This window comes from Melozone crissalis, unplaced genomic scaffold, assembly GCF_028551555.1.
Source record: "Melozone crissalis strain CALT ecotype California unplaced genomic scaffold, PUWL_Pcris_2 ptg000027l_1, whole genome shotgun sequence".
NCBI classification, from domain to species: domain Eukaryota; kingdom Metazoa; phylum Chordata; class Aves; order Passeriformes; family Passerellidae; genus Melozone; species Melozone crissalis.
The window spans coordinates 27,629,363-27,650,869 of NW_026535805.1; the positions used below are offsets into that span (position 1 = coordinate 27,629,363).

Here is a 21,507-nt window from a genome sequence, read left to right on the forward strand (position 1 = left end):
ATTCAAGAAAAATTCCTTAGACACGAAGCTGAAATACAAAATGCATAAATGAAGAAAAAACTGAAAATTATTATCCATCAGGTTGGTGTTATTCTGGCTGAGAAATCAGGAAAGAGGGAAACCCCCCAGCTTTGAATCTATAGTGCACAGATTTCAGTAAAATACAACAGTTGTATATACCCTGTGGTTTATATTTAGTTACTGAGTTACTGTCTCAGTGACTGCAATGCTGACCTGCAACTGCATTATGCAGATCTGTGAACAAGCTTTGACATTTATTTGATTGAAATAACTTTTTTTTTGGCTACTGAAAACTAACAAGAAACTATGGGAACTGATGGCAGAGCTCCCTTTCAAAAATAATAGCATCCAAATTAGATTGAATTATTTTAAAAGTGGAGTTGATATATACCATTACTCCTGGAAAGGAGGACACGTTCCTAAATATTGCAAAGACACCAATTCTGTATCCTTTTGCATCAAATAAATTGTTTATTTTCAGCTCCTAGTTTTATTTCTCTTGTCATCATATGCTTGGAACAGCTTCCAAGTATCTGTATTGCTTCTTGGTGCAGTAGTATCAGGAATCAGCAGTGTGTGAGGGTTTGTTTTTTGAAACATAAAAAATTATTCTTCCCTTTCACGTTTTTTTCTGAAAGTATGAAGCTCAGTATTGGACTTTACTCTTTTCTGTGCAAATTCACAATTCCATCATTTCTCTTTGTGGAAAAAATATAGAAGAGGGTTTTGTGAAGAGTAATTTTAATCTGCATAAGCAAACCTGAAATTAGTGGAACTAAGGTAGTGTTGAGCTGCTCTGTTACACTGATCATAATGCAGTTCCCAAGAAGTTTTTATACAATGATTTGAAATGTTATTGTGGAGGCTGGTAGGACTTTGCAATAATTAAGGTTGTCCAGCTGCTCTGCCTTATGGAGTCCTGCTTCCAAGTGTTTATAATCAAGTACATGTGATGTAAAAAGTCACTTACTAGAATTAGTAGCATCTATTACTGGTTTTTTCCTTTTCTTTCAATAATCAGTCTGAGATAATTTTTTTATTTCATCCAGAAGAGATCAGATGTTATTGAACTCAAAGACAGGAAAGAAAACAAAGCCATATGATTAAGAAAGTTGATGTAATTTTCTTGTGTACTGCTTGGTAACTTATAAGAGAAACCCAAAGAACCAAAATGAACATACAAACAAACTCCCCCCCCTCACCAAAACAAAAAACCCAAGAAAATTAATGAAAAGGCAACAAGTACTCTCCCTGGTTCATCTTAGTAAAGAAATGTTCTCCTGAAACACTGGAGCTTGATCATGACCAGGGAAGAATGTTTAAATTGTCTTTGAGTAGGTAGAAGTCTGATGACTTTGTCTATTTTACATAAGCTAGCACCTCCTGTGTGTTAATGAACTGTTTAAACTCCCTCTACAGTGAATAATTACATACATGCCAACCCTGGTGGGAGCAGATATTCCTTGAAATGGATTGTTCAAGGCAGGAATGAAGCCAGGCACTGTATTGACAGCTGAGAACTCAGTGTTGTGTGTGCTGCTGGTGATCTCCTGTCATTTAAGATATGTGGAGGAAGAAGCTGTGACACAGTAGAAGGAACAAAAGGCAGGTGATGTATCAGTGACAGGAGTGGGACTGCATTGGGAAGGAGGGAAACTGAGTGGGACTTGATGAGTGGCTGAAAAGATTGTCAACTGAAGGTAGGCAGGTAGATAGGGACTATCCAAATTGTCTGGGACAAGAAGCTGGTGACAAGGGAAGAGTAGGCACCTGCTGGTTGAAGTTGTGCTCAAAATTAAGGATAGAAAAACTGTGGTTTTGGCAGAGGGAATTGAGAGAACAACCAATGGAATGAAAATGGAAATGAAGGATGACAAGAGACATCTGCAGAGGAATGAGCTTTCTGGGGAGAACCAAACTGCTGGACAAAGATCCAGAGAGAAGTCAAGAAATGAAAAGAGTATTGCAGGTTAGGAGAGAGATTGAGATTCTTGTGAGATTCCGGAAAGAAGTCTAATGTTGGCTGATGTGGTGAGGAAGAGCTTGAGCAAGAAAAAAAAAGCTAAAAGACCCTGCTTAGACTTTGTAAGTCTCAGGAGAACTTCTTGAAGTAGGAGGAGGTCCTAATTCTGGGTGATAATGTGGCCTGTAATCAAGTCAGGAAGCTGGTTTGGCTAAATGGGAGACATAGAATTGTAGATTCTATGTTTGGATTGGAAAGAGCCTGGAAGATCATCTTGTTCCAACCTCCCTCCTGTGGGCAGGTTCACTTTCCACTAGAGCAGGTTGCTCACAGCCCCATTCAACCTGGCCTTGAACATTTCCAGGGGTGGGCCAGCCCCAGCCTCTATGGACAACCTGTGCCTGTGCTTCACCATCCTCACACGAATTTCTAGTGAGATTAGGGTAAAAATTTGGAAAGGAAAAGAGAGTGGTAGAGGCCTGGACCAATTATGCTAGATGATAGCTACCACCAGCAACTGTCCAGGAAACCCATTGTATTAACACACAGCACTTACATGGGGTATGCTGACAATTCCTGTCATTATTTTTATAGTAGTATAAGAACAAAATGTCTGAAAAAGGGTTTTCAAGTTACCCATGTGAACCACAGGTAGAGAACTGCGATATTAGAATTTGTTTTTTGACCTTTGTTTTTCAATTTAATAAAATGACATATAAATGGTAACATAAAAATAATTTTCTTAAATTTAAAAAAGTCACAGGCATTCAAAAATGCAGAAGTTTTGGTACTGGTATATTTTTAGGACATCTCCTAAGTATACAGTCATGCTGGTTTTTTATGGAATGCTATTTTAGTGATGATAAAAGTTCAATGGATGTGTCAGGATTATGTAGCAGGAGAACTGTGGTATGAAGCAACTTTGAAAATGAAATTTCAAGCTGGGAATTGCATTTGGAGTATTGGTACAATTATTCTCCTGAAGAATTAGACTCTGTACCAGGATCTGCTGTGGAATTTGCTGAGTAGATGATCTTGTATACTAGGCTTACTTTCAAGTGGTCACTACTCATCCCTTACTGGGAATATTATGTACTGGAGTTTTGTCTCTTGCATCTCCTCTTTCTGTTAGAGGTTTAAACCTCAGAGTTGCTCAGTATTGATACCTGCAGCTGAGGTGAGTGTTAGATGTGACTTGACCAATAAACTACATATAATGCAGTCACCTCAACCTCGGCATCCTATATTAATGAAAATTTCTTAGTTTAATCTCTGTACCTCCCTTCCCCAATGGAAAATGGGCTACAATACTACTTCTTTGGGGTTTTGAGAAAATGAAATCATTAATATTTGTTTTGTTTTGTGAAATACCGTAATTGGTGCAAGAGAGAAGCCTATGTGGAAATTAATAATTCTCTTTTCAAAGCTTTTTAGAATTGACTATATTGAATAAAGCATGAGGCTGCAAATTGAAGATTGAGGGGGAAACAAAGCACTGAGCAGCTGTTGACAAAGTGAGCTCCATTATCCTGTATATACAATGAGGCAACACATGTGCAAAAAATATCATATATCATGCCATTGTAGACTGTAAAGGGGTCTGTTGACTAGAAGCCATTCTTTTTCCATAGGGTACTTTGACATTTCCTAACGTTTAATGTTTGGTTCTGTAAAATTAATGCTTTGTTAATGAAAGCTCTTGTGACTAATCGTGCAAAATGATTGTTGTTTGGAAGCACGGTAGCTGATGTGCTTCAGGCTTTTCATGATCCAGTGCAGAAGGAAAGCTATTATGTAGAGGGGGAATGCAAACTACCTCCTTCTACCCTCTGTGGATCCCTTATGCTTTTCCTGCCATGCATCTGCACTAACCAATGCTCAGCTATGAGGTAGCAGAGTAGATGGTTTTCATTGCAGTGGTAAATTTCCAAGTATGTGGATTTTAGCTTCTAATCTCCCTTTACTGATGGTAAATTTATGATGGGTGAAGGAGTTGGAATAGTTTAGGGCATTGCTGTAATTTTCTCTTTATCAATGAAAAAAATTCCCTCTACTTTTGGGTTTGCAGGCCAGGTGTTTAAGCACTGTGGAGAAAAGTAAAGAAACCAGGATTGTTTTAGTACTTTAAACCCTTTGGAAATTTCTTGGACTTTGCTACTTTGAATCAAAATTTAGATACTAATTTTTTGTTCAGCATTGTAAGTTTACCCATTTTTATTCAAACTTTTTCAAAGCATTCATAGATGTGTCAATGGATATAAATATATTGCCAATATAAGACATAAGCACAGACCCCTAATTCTATAAAAATTTCACACAGATGCACTTATTACTTTTATTTCTGTCCAATATCTTTCTTTCTTGCGAATAAATACTTCTATTTGTTTTGACTATTTCTATATAATTCTCTGTTACAGAATAATTTTTAAATGACCCAGGTAATAAATTTTAATAGAAATGACATGTCATAAATAGGAAGTTAAAAGGTGTTTTTGTTTCTAGAGACTGTATTTAGTTAAACCTCTGAATTTTTACTGAAGTTTGCTAATTCATCAGGGTTTTGATGCAATTTTTTTCACTTCCTAATTAAAAAAAGAAAAAATTTAAAAAATGTAAAGGAGTATAGTTTGTTTTGTTTTGTTACTTTTTTGTTTTTCTTTAGTTATAAATATGAGTACATTCTTGTGCGTCTGTTGTGGGAATGGTGTCTGTCCAAGACTTGGAACATCTCAGAGGTTCTTGGGTCAATTGAGGATATGTGCCTAAATAGTTTGAAACTGCTTTTCTGTTAGGATCAGTGTAGTAATTTTAAGTCAGGAATCAAGGGCTGTCAATGTCTATGTAGAGGAAAGGAAATAGCTTTCATCTATCTCTGCACCAGCTGCTACTAAGAAATCTGAAGGAGTGTGGTTGATGCTGTGGTTGTGCAGTACTTAAGCATTCTGAGAAATGCAATGCTTTATACATAGTTTTCAAAATCTACCAGTAAATAATGTTTTGGGGGTTTTTTAGCTATTCTTGCTATTTCAAATGGCCTGAGATTGAAGGCAGAGTTATTAAACTGCAGATAATTATTGCTAGATGAACTATCAATATTGGCACACCTTAGCCAAGAGGAAGCCTGAAGCAAAAGTTTTCCGTTCTTTATATTTTTTCTTTTTACACGTGCATGTTTTGCAGAAGAGAAACTTTCATGCAGACTGTGAAATTTAAAAGCTCTAGTTATTCAGAGCTCTTGTAAATGGAGCTATGCTGCAGCAATCATTGCTAGAGGGTTCTTGTGGAAATTACCATCTGATTCCCAAGCTCTTCAGTGAGCTTAAAAACACTGCGTTCTTTTTGAAGACCTAGGGACAGAGTTATGATTATGTTACTTTGCTGCAGAGCAGTATAGAGTTTACAATATGTCATTAAAATCAGTTGGGAAACCTGCAGTATTCTGAGAGATGAGTCTTGGAGTTTATCCTTGAATTAAACTGCCTGTGGCCTGTAGTGTTAACCCATATTCATAAAATACCATGATTTAAATCTGAAAAGTGATGAAAACCCTATTGCGGGTTAAATGCTGGTTTAGGAGATCAGTCTATCAGCAGGGAAGACAAATCTACCTCTTTGCTTGAATTTGGACCAGTGCAGAAAATACATTATTTGGTTGAGACAACCTGCCTGTAGTGGGGAAGACCCATATGAAGATTAGACTGGACAGCAGGATTCCCGAACCCAATATATTTCTGCTTTTCAAATGTTGCTACATACCCAAAGACGTGCTATGCATGTGGTCCTCATCAATTATGACAACCTCCTACTTCTGCCAGATGCACTGATATGCCAGCTATCAATTATCTGTGTAGCACGTGTGGAGGCTGTTCAGCACCAGTCTGAGCGTTATGTCCACATCCTGGACATTGTGTTACTTGTTTCATTTTGATAGCTTTATTGTGCTGAAAGTATGAAACCAAGCAGGTAAACTCCACTGAGTTAATGACAGAGAGCAGATTGCTTTAAAACAACATTGAGATAGTTATAGTATAGCAGTAAAAGCTCAGGCAATGCCAGGATAAATACTGGCCTCTCTAATCTTTCAGGATTTTTTTCAATAGATTTGACATAACTGAATTCTTGGATATCCCTTAACAATATATTTTCTCTACATGGTAAAAGCTTCCTTTTGCTGTTTTCGATTAATAGTTCCAGGGAGTGAACACCATAGTTTGTGGAATTGTAAATGGTAGGAACCCTGCTGTCAGTTGTAAATTTAAGGATGCTGCAAGGAATCTAGGGAAGGGAGGATAAGAAGGGAATTGCAGAATATGCTCTGCTTTGGAAGTCATATGTTGTATCATTTGAACTATATTTTTTTAAAGTTATAATTCACTGGAGACTCACCTTTTGAGCCATCTGGGTTAGAGTTGGAACTGGAATCCAATAAATGGATAAAAAGTACTAATACTCTGAAGAGAGATGTCAGCAATGTATTTTTTGTTCGGTGCCCTCTCTATAAAAATTTACCACTCATTCAATTGATACTACTGTGTGTGAAAATAAGTTAATTCGCATGTACAGAGGACACAGTTAGAAGAAGTGCTCTGTGGATGGTCTAGATGACAGAGGAGTTCTCCTTCTCTTTTGTCTGTCCTGAATGAAGTTAAATTAACATTCCCGCTTTGGTTGAATTGCTTGTTGCCACTAACTGGATCTATGTGGTGATCTTAGAAGAATCCTAACCAAATGAAGACGCACAGAGCAAAAATAGAACAGGAGCTGTGCTGCAGATCCTAATCTCCCATCATGGCCTGCCGTTCACTAAGTTACATAACTGCAGTAAATGAAGAATAAAAGACAAAGAACATGTTTGTTCATTAATTTTCTCCATGATAAGCTGAGTGGCACTGGTGCAGTGTAAACATGGCTTTTGTGAGGAGTCTTACTTTGTAGGTCATTAGCTGTTATGGGACCCTTCTAAATGAGCTGATGTGCTATTTCCTGTACTTCTGTTTAGAGCCAGAAGGTGTGCAGTCAGGAAGACAGAACTTTGCACATGTCATGAGAATCTACCCTCTTCTGACTTCCACTGACATTTTTGTCTTTTGTGTCATTAGTTTACCCAGAATTTGTTAATGTTGGTCCCAACATTTGGAAACAGAGACCAATACTACTCTATAAACAGAGTTACTTTCCAGTAGTATAAAATAAAATTCTGATAAAAGCATCTAAATATTACTGCAGTTGAATTGAACACTTCACAATTACTTGAAAAATTAGTACCTGGTAAGATAAACAATATGCTTCAAACCAGCTGCTTATTCACAGAATGCTTGGTTCCATAATCTTCTATAAGGTTATGTTGTTTGGCACTGACAATAGAAGTGGCTGATGGTGTGGGAGGGACAAACGTGGGTGCAGACAAGATGCTTTGAGATGAGAATTTTTGAGACCATGTCACTGAACTAAGAGGAATTCACACACAGAGAATTTCGGAGAAAAGACAGCACCTGTTGCACTTATGGCAAAGATCTGCAACGTTGGCAGAAGGTAGGGAGTAACACAGCCAAAGAGCATCCATTGAATGCATAGGTAGGAGTTGAGCCTTACAAGCCTTACTTGTTTCAGTTTTGCTCTCATCTTGAGAACTTTGTTCAATAATGTATTTTGTGAACTGTCTTAAGTGACTTACAAAATCAGTAGTTTGTTTATGTAATTTCTTTGACCTAATGGGAGTATTGAGAAGCCAGTGGCCTGCAAGAAAAATTCAAGTGGTGAGTTACACTTGAAATGCAGATTAGGGTGATATCCCAATATTCAAGCCTCATACAGTAAAAACTCCACAGCATTTAACAATTAGTTTTTCAGAGTGTTCACTAAGTCTACAAATGCCAAGCAGCTGACTCTGTTCTGTACTGTTCCTGTAGTTTTTTTGAGGCAAATATGCTTTACTATTCTAGCTTTACTTCTAATGTCCCTTGAGGAGTACCCAGGTCGAACTTTGTGTTTACTTATACAGTCAATGAGAACAATAAATGTTTGAAGGAAATGAGAGAATGTTTGGTATTATTTTTGTATACTGTAATGAGATTTTCAACTAACCTCAAATAAAAGCCTCGCTCTTTCCTGGTTCTAGCATCTCTCTTATGGCAATGGTAGCTTACATGTTGATGCAGCCTTCCAGCAGACGCTCTGGAGTGTAGCACCAATCAGTTCAGGAAGTGAAGTTGCCCAAGGTAAGATTGACTCAACTTTATTATTGAAAGACTGATAGTAAATTAAATACTTAAAAAATCAAATTATTATGCCAAGTGTGGGAGTGGTTTTGTCCTATGTAAACATTGAATACAATAACTAACTAAATAAATAAATATTCCCTGAATATTTCTCTGAAAACAGAGGGAAAGTTATACTAAAAGTAACACTGATGGTTTTCTGTGTATTTTTGCTGAATTCCAAACAGCTCATTCAAATCTCATTTTGCTAAAGATATGATAACATTCGTAATATATTTGTTGAAATGGCTTTTGGTCCTGGTTTAATATATTATCTCAAATTATTTTGATGTATGCAGTCATGGGTACATGTTTCTGAGACTGAGTGAAAAATGGGCAGGAGGCTTGGAAGCAGGATGTGAAATCCTAATACTGAATATGGGAAATAGTTTTATGGGTAACATATGGTTGGAAGAAAAACAAGAGGAGGGTAAAGACAGAAAGAGAGCAGCTTTCCAGAACTATTTATTTTATTTAGGAATTAGGAAGGAGTTTTAATGTAATTTCTAACATTGAAAGGACAAGGATCCCTGAATTTATGCCATACTGGTTCCACAGAGAAGAACAACGTTTTTCTGAAAAGTCTGTCACAATGTAAAGCTTAATGATTTCTACTTTCCTGCAGACCAACTGTTTTGAGTGGGTGTTGTAAAAAAATCTAAAGAAGGTTCAAGCTGCAGGTCATTTTGTTTTGTGTGATTTTTGTATACTTTTTTTTAAAGAGGTAATACTCTGAAATTTCACATCAATTCTTTTTATCTGGCATATTTTAAAACTCAGTCGTGGAATGTTCTTGCAACTTTGCTAATTAAGATATTAGGGAGACCATTGCCATCATCTCTTTTTTATATAGCCATTTGGTTTTTGCATATGAGAATTACTCTGCACATACAGATTTTCTGACATGGTTTATAGCACAAACCATTATTAAAAAAATAATAGTGCATTGCTTGGCAGTATCCTAAACTTTATGGAGAAAACCTTTCTGTTAATGAGAAGACCTTTTCCTTTTGCTCCTTCCTGATAATTCCATTCTCCTTGTCCTCCCACTGCTGGCAGCACTGGTGTGTCATTCTTGCTAATAATCCCAGCATGATTTATGTGCTGAGACCCAGATTTCTACTATGCCACATCTCTGCCTGGTGAACCTCACTACTGAGACCTGCCTGTCTCTTTGAGAAGCAGAAATCCACAATGACACAGTGACATATTGTGTACTCATACTCCCAGGAAATAATGTGAAAATGATGTAATGCGATTTTTATAGCTGTGTATTTATCTGTGTATGTGCCTGCTCTTTGTTGCTATTTTTTCCATTTTCACTTTGCTTAGATACAGACATTATCTTTAAGCTAAGCATGTTTTCTAGAGACGTTCAGCTGGCCAGTGTCAGAAAGGATGAGAGCTAAGGCCTTATTCTTGAAAAAGTGGCAACTGTTCCTGTAATCCAGATAGTCTTGTGGTGAAGGGAGAGTGAATCTCACACTAAGGTCTTATCTCTATGTCCTCTGTAAAACAGCATCAAAGCCAGGGAAAATTACCTTAAAAAGAAAGAAAAAGGAAATAAACCTATTTTTGTTAGTATCTGCAAAATGCTTTGTCATATTCATTACTAAAATATGAGTGTATAGGAGTAACTGCTCTGCAATATCCTCTCTTAATCAAAAATTCCCATTAAAATAGATTAATAAATTAAACTATTCAGTTAAATGAAATTATTTTGAAGTGAAAATAATGGATAATTAGTCTGTAAGATGAACTAGGATATTTGAGGTAGTTCAAAGAAAATAATTTGTTTTTACATGCATTTCTGTAAAATTGGCTTATGCAGAAGTCAATTTTTTTTTTCAATCAAAACAGAGCTTTAGAGTTAAATCAAGTCATTTTTCTAATTCTGTATGATGAAGTAGATGGGGGTCACTTTAAAGACAAAACCTAAATTATAGAATTATATTGACACAGATCCATGTAAAAAGCAATGTATGTAACAACAGTTCCCTGGGAATACCCTGCTGTGTCAAAATCATTAATTTAAAAAATCAATGCTAAAATTTGCCACATAAATTCCAATTTTATACTGATCTCAAAGGTTTAAAAATTATATCCCCAAATATTACCTGATATACTCAGGTAAAAGATGTAGTTTCAAAATAAATTCTTGAGAGATGTTCAGTGTGACTGAAGGGTCTTCAGCACCATTTCCCTGTAAAGACCTGTCTTACTTCACAGCATTACTTATTAGTGTAGACTTTGCTTCAAAATAAAATTCCAGGTATAACTTTATAAAAATCTTGTTGCTGTAACACTAAGAATTTAGGTTATGGCATCCCCCTGAAATGTAGAATTTGATATTGTTTTTAGCAAGAAGAGAAGGAAACAAAGACATTTTTACATTTAGCTTGTCAGACTAAAAATACCATGGAATTCTGCTTAAAACCTGCTATGTTTTAGGATTCTTCAGTTGCTGATTATAATACAATAATTGTAGGTTAATATAAAATTATATTTCTTTTTATGTCACATCTCTAATGCAAAAAGACTGATGAAAAAAAGATCTATTTTGTTAACATCTTTGCTGATTCAAATTATGGCCTTGTTTTCAGCTTCTGGCTGCTAAGTCAAATATTGTGATGATGCTATGTGTATGGTCTGTGCCTTACTTTGTGAGCACACACACCTGTAGACTGTAAAGCAAAGTGCTTGAACCTGCACATGCAGTGGAACTGTTTGCAATATAGGAGTTTACCTTTGGCATCCAAATAAATAATGAATATTGGTTTTGAACTTTCTGGCAAGTAGAGTTTGGAGTGGATCTTTCCAGAAATTTTTCTCACAGAGAACTTCCAATACTCCAAAAAAGTGCTTTAAATATAATAAACTTATTTAATAAGTCTTTGTTTTTGTTTTTTAACTAGAATTCTTACCTTTAATAAAATGAAAAGTGAGTAGGTAAGATGCAAGAGTTTCCCACTTTTTCTGTTGCAATCTGGGAGAGGAGTACTTGGTTACTTGTTTTGGTTGGCTCAGTCTTTTTCTGAGTTGTAACTTTGTAGGATCCCCTGCTTGTGGCTTCTCTTTATCCTGATCCATCCTTCCAAAGCTACTGACTTGGAGCTTTTCTCACTTGGCAATGTTCAACTGGCTCCACAGACTATGAAATATCTTCCCCTTTTGACTCTTTTTTTTTAAAGTAATATAAAATTTCAAACAGAAAAAACTCAAATCAACCTGATAATACTTATTACAGATTGACCTATACTTGTACATGTTGCTGTGTTTAGAGAAATGAACTCTATTTTCTCCCTTTATTCAAGGATACCTGATAGGAGGGGATGTTCTGAGGCTATTGCATGGTCACATGGATGAATGTTTGACAGTGCCTTCGGGTGAACATGGAGAAGAACAAAGAAGGTAGGTTTCCAGCTTATAACAGAATCATAGTAATCAATCTTGCTGAATTAAGTGTCAGTCATAGTACAGATGCTTGAGAGATATTGTGATGATATTTATTACTCATAAGAACAAGAATTGTTGAGATAAACTTTGTATATGAGCCTTTTGTATTTTTTTTTCTATATTGTTCAAGTCTGACTTCACTTACCAGTTGTAAAAGGAATAGTGATTTTTTGATAATTTATTGTCCTTTTTCCTGATTTAAAAGCACTGTGAATAAAATATGTTGGGTTTTTCATTACTGTTTTTTTCTGTAATTACAAAAAATTCCCCAGGACAGGGTATGTAAGAATACTGCCCAATCTTTCAAAGCAACTAATCTGGGATTAATCTCAGCTCTACCTGTCATGGCAGTCTGGAACTTAATTTATGGCTATTTTCTTGACTCAAGGAATCCTGGAGTGGAAGTAGTGATGACAACCTGGTCTGTGTCTATCTATGTTCACTAAAAAATCTAAATAGTGAGACGACTGACACAGTGAGTGGCATGTCTCAGTGGAGTGATTGCACTAGTCCTCTTAATTTGCTCTAATAACATATGCCCTAAGCTTCTTTCCAGTAGGGCAGTGTCGTATAATTTATTTGTACCTTCAGGCTAAATGTTGCTAAATGTTACTAAATGGTTTTTTTAGAATAGTTTGCTTAATGCAGCATATTAGGTAGATTCATTTCCATTACAAAGGAAGTGCTATTCATTAACTTACTCATCAAAATGAGTTTTTTTGGTTTGCAAATAGAAATGTGTTTTTTATTTTATTTATTCTCATTTTTAAAGATAAGGACAAGACTCTGGAAGCTCTCATCACAAAATTCTCCTATGAATTTTTAAATGTTGATGAGAAAAGATGTTTTCTCAGCGTTTTCTTATACAGCTGGTGACCAACACTTCATGGATATTTCTTTCTTCAGACAAGGGAATAGTTTTTGAATGCATAAGATAGTTTGTAATGCTGATACTTAAAATGTGATCTGTTCAGGTTTTAATTTTAGTTACCATGTGAGAGTCATTACCCCTTGATCACTGCTATTATTATCCTCAGCCTGAAACTGAGGAAAACTTAAGGTGATAAATAAATAGGATGCTATAGTGTTTGCTCTTACATCAGTCTAAATCCTGCAAAATTCCTTTAAGAAATGTAGTTGAAGTGTAACTTCAGATTTATGGGGTGATCAAACACTTCAGTAATGAACTTCGGTGCTTAAGAACACGCTAAAAATCTGTCTATTTTCAACAAGTCTAACATCATATGTAAAACACAATAATGGAGTGTGAAGTTGCAAATTAAGAAATTGTTCTACTTGTGCATTCACATGATGCATTTTTCCGTCCTATAGCATGGGAAGAATAGGGTTAAATTCTTAATCTGCAGAGGAGTGCCTGTAAACAAATTAGAAAATTCTATTTCTTTCTGTGGTGCCTGCAGTGTTCTGTATTTCTTTATGCCTTTCCCGTATCTGTCTAAAACCCCACAAGAAGCAGAGCTAGTGGGCAACAAATAGGATATATTTCTTTGTCCTTATTTTTCCTCATAGCAATCCTGAGAAACATTGCTTCTATGTCCTTCTTGAAAACAGATTTGATCTTCTGAAATGCACTTTTTTTCAGGAACTTTCCTTGATAAACAAGCAAAATAAAAAATAGACTTTTTTGTTTTCCACAGTCTCATTTCTACAAATTTTCTATTTTTCTGAAGTATTTAAAAGTATTTTTTACTAATAAACCTAGAATATAATCTATGTTTACTTTTAATTATATGGAGTTAGTTATAATCACTCTGTGACCCATGTTTTCTCCTCTTGAATTGTTAGTGATTTTAGCTATTGCTTAAAACATCTGTACTTCTATCTCTAATTAATACTGTTGCCTCTTCAAAATAAATTTTGGCTCCTTTCAGTTTTCAGTATGTATGCATACATCATTTTGATGGTTGTGATTCAACACCTGGCAGAATTATGTGTAAATATATGAGTAATTTTGGCAGGTAGGAAATTTTAAGACAAATTATTTTTCTTTAATTTGAGTTTCAGTTCTGTAACATTTGCACATGAGGCATACAGTGATGTGTGATATGTTTGAAGTACAATAATTCCGTATTGTCCTGTCATTGCCTCTTGAAGTAGTCTGATTGAAGACCGATTGTGATTTTGTTTCGTTTGTTTTGCTCCAGCATGCACCTGAAGAGCAGGTCTGCTCTGCAGAATGGCAGCATAAAGGAGCACTGGAAGTACCATCCCTGTTATGACTCACTAGTTCCTCTATCTCATTTTTCTTTTTCTGCAGAGGCTTCCTCTTTATGCCTTTTCAAATAGATAAAAGATCAGACAATCCTAAAATAACGTTTTTATTCTATAATGTCACCTGGTATCTATTTCACAGAATAAATAAATAGTTTAGACATGAAGTATCCTCCTAGGCAGTGTCCAAAAATAACTACAGTTTTACTCTAGTCTTAGAACATTGATACAATTGCAAAAGTTTTAAGTGTAAAAGTGCTTCAAAGAGTACCAGGAGTTCGAGTTAAAGCACACATTTTGAAGATGTTTATGCTCTTGTACATATGAGAGTTGATACTCTTAGCACAGTGGAGGCCTATGAAGCAGTGACAGTGCAGGCGCTGTCTTCATGATTACAGTACCTAACAAAGTTTCCTCTGCGACAAGGTCATCCAAATCTACACTGAAAGAGGCCTACTATAGTGGCAGGAGTCACATAAAAAGCTTATAAAATAATTTTCTGAATCTCAATTATTTTTCTGAGTCTGTGCTGTGTTTCCTTGCCTAATTGTTGAGTTTGTGTCCCTCCATGTGGGCCTTAGATTGTGGTACTGTGATCCCCAGAAGGTGGGGTGGACTCATTGTCTTGTGGAAGAGGAACTTTGCTGTTGAGTCAGAAATTTAACTTTTCCTTAGCAAGCAGGTTCAAGTAGAAGCTCCGTGAAGTTGCCAGATTAAGTTTGCTCTGCAATCAAAGAAACATTCTAATTGGAAGCAGTACAAATGGAGAAGTTTGTCATAATATGATGGTTTACTTGATATTACAGTAGAGGAATACAGTGGTATTGTTTTTAAAATGCCACAGGCAGGGTGAAAGACACCTGATGCAGCCAAAGAAGAAAAAAAGGTACAGACAAAAGATCAAGTACATGCATTTTCCCTGAATTAAATACAATTTGCTGCATATTCTAGTTAGGTATGTTGCTGTTTTAAGGCAGCTGGTTTAAGCCTTATGCGTAGAATCCTTAAACTGTGTTTTAATTCTGCAAAGTGTCTTAGTTATGTCTAGCAAGCTAGACCAAATTTTGCAGAATATCTCTTTAAGTGAAATTTCAGAAGCGTTTGGAGGTAGATTGAAAAATACATACGGTTATAGACAGACAAGGCCTAGTATCATCAGTTTGGTGTTCTTATGGTGGTTACTTTGATTTCCATCTATCTTCAAAGCCAGGGGAAACTTCTGCAGCAGCACAGTAGCTGGGAATCCGTATCTATTTTGACTCCTTTTTCTTTAGTCTCTGCATGGCTTGTGATGTAGATCTCAGCATAGGAGCTGATATAAGCAGTTTGTCAATAGGAATGAGGAAAACCCACCATGATTTCCTTGATTTATGTATGGTTTTTAAATGTAAATAAAGGGTTGCATAGTCTTCTTTTTCCACCTTTTCCCTCCAGTTTCATATAGGAGAAATTTGTTAATAATTTTTAATACTTTTTTTTTTGGTTGGACAGTTATATATGTTTATCCAGCAGATTTAAACCACTTTTTGTATAACAGGAACTTTGAAATGGTCTTTACTTTCCTTTGACATCTTTTCCTGTTGAAATTGTGACTGGTTTTATTTTTTCTTTTTTAAACCTGTTATTTGGTAATTATAATACTGAGTCTTCATTTTGAATTTATAATATCAAAGGAATGAATACATTATTTTAATTATGATGAGAGTTGATCTTTAGAGCATGTATATATTAAAGTGCTTCTGTGAAGTTGCTTTCCATTCGTTCAATCTCTGAAAAAAAATTAAAAATATTCATAATAAGTTCATCATAATTTAATCAGTTGTCAGGTATCCCCCCTTCCCCCCTTTCTTTTTGCAGTTCAATTAATTGGAATTGTTTTGCATTGTTGACATGGTTGTATTATGTGTGTTATTTTTAGTTTCCTGTAGAAATGTTAGCTGGTTATAAATACAGACATGACTGTAGAGTTTTGGATTGCTTTCTTGTGTTGGGGTGATACGTTTTGTAGTTGGGTTGGGGTTTTTATTGTTGTTTGTTTGTTTCTTCTGGTGGTTGGTTGATTCGTTGGTTGGTTTTCTGTGGTTTTGTTTTTTTCATAGATGTCCCCAAAAAAGCTAATGGCAGGTAGAAGTAGAACTATGTATTCAAAATTACGTGGTGGGTTTTTATTTTTTGTTTGGGTTGTGGGGCACCATCTTTCATATTCTTTTAGAACTTAAATACTTCACAGAAGTAGGGCTTTGATAGTCATAGGTCCCAGTCTAGAAAGGAATTGAATGTTTCCACTGCAATAATTTGCATTTTGATTTGCAATATGTACTTTAAAGTGATGACTGCAGTGCAATTTGGACCCTTCAGAAATATTTCATTATGGAAAGAAATTACCTGTGAGAGAGAAAAGTGCTCCTGGCTTTTCAAAGTATCATTTGGGCTGGAGCAGACTCCAGTTTCTCAAACCATCCATTCAGAATAGGCCTTCAGAGAGAATGGATAAATGTAGCCCAATTTCAGAAGCAGTTTTACCATTCCTGCCTTTGAGACTTTCTTTGGGTGAAACATATTATGTTAAGGCTTTTGTAAATTACATGGAACACTTAGTGTCAGGGATGGACAGGCTTTTAAAGTGATGGTCAAAATCAGTATGATTTAGCTAATCCCTTGGTTATTTTCCATGCCATTCTCTGACACCTTTTCTTACAGCATTATGCACTAATGAGGTCTGTTGTACCTCAGAAAATTTGGGATCCAGCATGTGTGGAGCATGTTTTATGACTGAAATGTAAACTCAGAAAGTTTTCAATCAGCATAACCTTTCCCCTGCACCCCAAACAACCCTTGAGTCTTGAATAATGATGGCTGTGCTTTTAAAAATCATTTTGAAAACATACATAGAGATCTTTAGTGAACAAATTTTCAAACTAAAACCAAGCTTGTCTGTCATTGAGAGGAGTGGAAAAATTTCTTTCACTTGAACTTCGACATCTTATTTGGATTTATTAATTTGTGTGTGATCCGGGTACACTATTGTTCTTTATACTGCCCTGGTTCATTCCAAGCAACTGAGATTAAATTATTTTCTTTGTGTGGAATTTAGGATTTGCAGTTTCTTCAACCAAAATTACTTCAGCAGTATCAAAACACTGTCATTTAATCTAATTTCTTTTAACCTCATTTAATTCCCATTTGTAGTCAGTGAGTTTCAGTGAAATGATTGCCCTCTCTCTGCTGAACAATACTTTAATAAGAATATAAATTCAATAATGGTTCTCCAAGGGGGGTAGACACGTGGTAGTCTATTTTAAACCTGTGTAATTAATTCATTATTGAAATTAAAGATGAAAGATTCAGATATGGAGCTTTCTTTTTGATGTTTACTGTCTCTTTGTCCCTGCATCCCCTCTCGGAGAGCAGGACCAGAGTGCTGAGTGAGCTGGGGGGAGCCGGACCCGGTCCCGTCAGGGCCGTGGCGCTGTCCGTGGTGCTGCGCACACAACCGGGATCCTGGGAGGCAAATGCCGTGTCCATTCCCAGCTCTGGTTTGGATAAAGGCGAATTAAATAGATGAACGACATAGTCAGGAAAAGGGTGGTGTTTTAAATTCAACTTACAGTCATAGATCAGACCAGAAAATGGCTTAATTACACCAACTAACTAACTAGATGCATGTTAATAATACAAATTTACTGAAAAGTCTCAAATGTTCTGAATTGCTTATAGATACTTTATTTTGAAATAAAGGTGGTTAATATCCTTAATCTATACATGTAGAATATATGGATAAAATGCATAGGAAAAAATAGAAAAAAATGTCACAAATTAATATGGTGGGTATGGCTGTGAAGATACAAGGTATCCCAAGATTTGAGGAAAACTGACTCATAGATTCTTGTCCTCTCTTATTTTTTTTTCATCCTGTCAATGTAAATCTGTAGTAAATCTAGAGAGAGAATTTTTGTGCATTACTTCATGTCATTAAAAGCAATGTTTCATTTGACATTGAAACATTGCTTTTATCACATCACCTGATATGACCTACTACTATCAGCTTCCAGAAAAATTCAGATGTTTTGAACCATCCTTCCTTTTCTGCACTGGACTGTCATCAGAAGTATATAAAAAAAAATTAGCTGCATCCCATCAAATAATGATATATTGAGCAAGTACTAAGGAAGTTGGTTTGAGCAATGTCAGAGCAGTTTACTACATTTATTTTTATGAAAAGAACTAAAAATGAACTTCCAATTCCTTAGCATAAAAACTTTTGAGAAGGTCTTTATTCATCTGCTTTGGGATGATGTTCAGCATACATGGTGTTCTAGTAAAGGCAAAGTGACATGCCCTCATGCCCTTCGTTGAAGAAATAGTTTATTCAAAATATTCTTTTATTCATTTTTTTAATCAACGTTTCTGTAGCAAAGACAGTATCTAGTTAAAACCACAAGGGCTTATGGCTTAGACCCCATTCTAATGCTTTGTGCCTTTTTTTTTTTTTTTTTTTTTTTTTTTGTGGCCTGTATCTTCCTTCCTGTTCTTTCAAAGTCTTGACATTTCATTTTCTATTCTAGTTTTCAGGCTTCTCCTTTTGCTTCTTTGTAGGAATCCTTTATCCCTAGCCTTCCTGTCACCAGTTCTCTTTCAGCCCTCCTCTAGATTGCTGTAGCTTTTTTTTTTGCTGAGGCTCAGCTTCTGCCTCTTTGGCTTTTGTCTTTAAAGTTCTGTTACTGTCTTTTAGCCTTTACTCTCTCTCTTGCTGCCATATGGAACTAACAGACAACCTTAGAATCATTTTTATTTCCTCTAGTAAACAGGTCATATGTTTTTATTTAGGATTTCTTCTGTCTCTTTCCCATTTTCTCATCTTATATGACCATTCTAAGACTGATAGCTCCCCTTTGAAGGAAGAGACAAAGAAATAATGGATAGATAGTCATGTAAAAGTAACTACTTCATCCATGAGAAGCCATTCTTTTAAGGGTAAAATGGGAGGTTTTTTAGATCTTTAGTGTTACAGTGACCCAACAGCAACATGTAATCCAAAACTAGCTTCAAAAGGATAATCAAACTGAGAAACTGGTGACAGCTTTGGGATTTCCATTGTGAGAAAGAGCTTAACCTCTGAAAAGTAAAAAGGTACCAACTTAGGAATGAAACATTATTATGAATTTAGACCTTTGCTTCCACCTGATTTTTTATATAATGAATGACTTGAAAACTGCTGAATAAAATTAAATTTCATATTATGCAATATGCAAGTGCAAGGATTCCAAATGCATTTTTGTGAAATTCATATTGAAATAAGCCAGGATGTAATCAGAATGTTTCAGCTTAGAAAAAACCAACAATCCCCACCCAAGCTGCCCAAACAAACAACCCACACCCTCCCACTCCCAATCCAAACCCACCAACCAGGGTGACATCTGATCTGTTATTCTTGAGATGTTGCCACATAAATCCAGTCTTGGTCTGTTAGCTGCAGAGGAAGAATTTGAACAAATACCTGAAGTGCAAAGAGAATATCTAAACAGAGAAATAGCTGAGTTCAAGGTTCTTTAGCAATTACATTTCACTGTAATAATAAAGGTAAATTTCAATTAAAAATAAGATTGCCGTTGAATTTCATATCCTTCCGTGAGAGGGAAATGAGAGACTTGGTAATACTTGCTAACTCCTAGCATCACAAACCATTGCAGCAAATGCCTGAGATAATACTTGGAGAAAATAGTGGATATAAGGTCAAGGGGTGAATATTGTACATATTTATATCCATCTGTAACTTCTTCTATGTGGAACACATGCTGTAGTTTCTATTTATACCTGGGTCATGAATGTTCAGTAATTGTAGTGTAATTGTAGTGACATGTATTTATTTTGTGTTTGGACCAATTTTTTCTCTTGTATGATTCATCTTCATTTTTTCATAATGTCTGGGAGTGTGTATTTCCATTATAGTTTTTAATACATTCCAAGATGAATTTTAGCACATATATAGTTTCATGTATTCTTAACAGTACTGAGAAACATTTTTTTTTGTTTTGAACCATTTCTTTCAATGCTGCGTTGCCCTCTGTGTTAAATGTTCAGTCTTTTTGTATTATATCCACAGGAGGACTTTGAAAGGTAAAGCCTAGTAAGTAGTATGTACTTGATTCCAAAACTGTAGTTGTCAAAAATTGCTTTTAGCAAAGAATGGGGAATGCCTACAATTTCGCTATTAGTATTCCTTTAGGTTATGCTGCTGGCTATTTTTGGTGGTGCCTGATCTTGACTGAAGTTCACAACAGTTACTGAAAATATTAACTCTTCCAGGATCTGTAAAACTAGGCCATTGTTTGGTAGTCTTCTCTGACGTGCTTGATATGATAAGCATAGTGACATCACTCCTTTGCTTAAGTGACTCTTTTATGTATTTTCCCAAGGGAAAGGCCTAGGCTTTTAAATTCTGTCCTTGTCATAGGGCAGAAATATAGGCACAGGCAGGACACAATCCAAAGAATGGCTCCCTAAATTTAGAATGGCAATGCTAGCTTTCCTTAGTTTTTACTTTGAAGCAAAACAGGATTATCTGCTCAGGGATTTTGGTTACCATAGGTCTTAACCATGTTGTACATCTAATATAGATCACTTATCTGTGTGTAGAATAATGGAGGAAAAAAAATATATTTTTTTGGCTTAATTGATGTTTGTCTAGAGATACTTAGATTTCTGGTTATATCCAGGAATTTGAGAAGTCATTACATATAAAAGTTTGTAAATAGGAAGCTGTTAACATCTGAGATCTATGAAGACTGTGTCACTGTGGTTGTTATATCGTAGGTGTTTATGGTATTAAAATAAAGTGCTAAATAAGTACATCTTCAAAATTCAGTGTCATAAGTTGCAGTTATTTTAATAATATAAGCTCTGAAAAAACACTACCTTTCCTGGGAGATGCATGCAATGCTCACAAATCTTAATCATTACTTGATACTCAGTTTTTGTTAGAATCTAGAAATGTTGTAATTATCGGGTTAATGGTAATATTTTCTCCCCTGGATTATTTATCCTTAAAACACTAGGAAAAATGTCTAAGCAAATGCTGTATAAACCTTGTTAGTATGAATGTTACAATTATGGATACTAAGGACAATTAAAACAAAATGTAAATAACCAAGTCTGCAGGTTTAATTGACAAGACTGGGTTTTGAATCTAATAACCTTTGAATCTGACAAATTCAGTAATTGTTTTGACAATCTTAAAATGAGAGATGTAGTTAAAAGAACGAACACATATGATGGTGAATTCTGCTGAACATTTAGTCTGTGCCATTGCTTGGTTTTCAGAACTGTCCATTATGAAGGTGGTGCTGTGTCCATTCACGCTCGTTCCCTTTGGCGACTAGAGACTCTAAGAGTTGCGTAAGTAAAATCTATCTCAGAAAAAGAAAGACATTTGGCAAGACACTTTTTGAATAGTAAGAGCAATCCTATAAAATCAAAAGGATAATTATAAATTCAGATGAGTAAAACTAAAATAATCCTTTAAAAATGCTTTATATGACTTTCAGTGAATATTAAACAAGTTCCTAGAGAGAGAGTGTG

The 21,507-nt window shown here is 35.5% G+C and overlaps 1 protein-coding gene across 4 annotated transcripts in view; it reads left to right on the forward strand.

The window, feature by feature from the left end:
- The window catches only part of RYR2 (ryanodine receptor 2), a 381,701-nt gene that overhangs the window by 157,991 nt on the left and 202,203 nt on the right, over positions 1–21,507 (forward strand). For all 4 annotated transcript variants that reach the window (XM_054280079.1, XM_054280080.1, XM_054280081.1 and 1 more), the window contains 3 exons: positions 8,103–8,202; positions 11,556–11,652; positions 21,250–21,324. In XM_054280079.1, the coding sequence (XP_054136054.1) occupies positions 8,103–8,202; positions 11,556–11,652; positions 21,250–21,324 (272 nt within the window). The remainder of the gene's footprint in view (positions 1–8,102; positions 8,203–11,555; positions 11,653–21,249; positions 21,325–21,507) is intronic.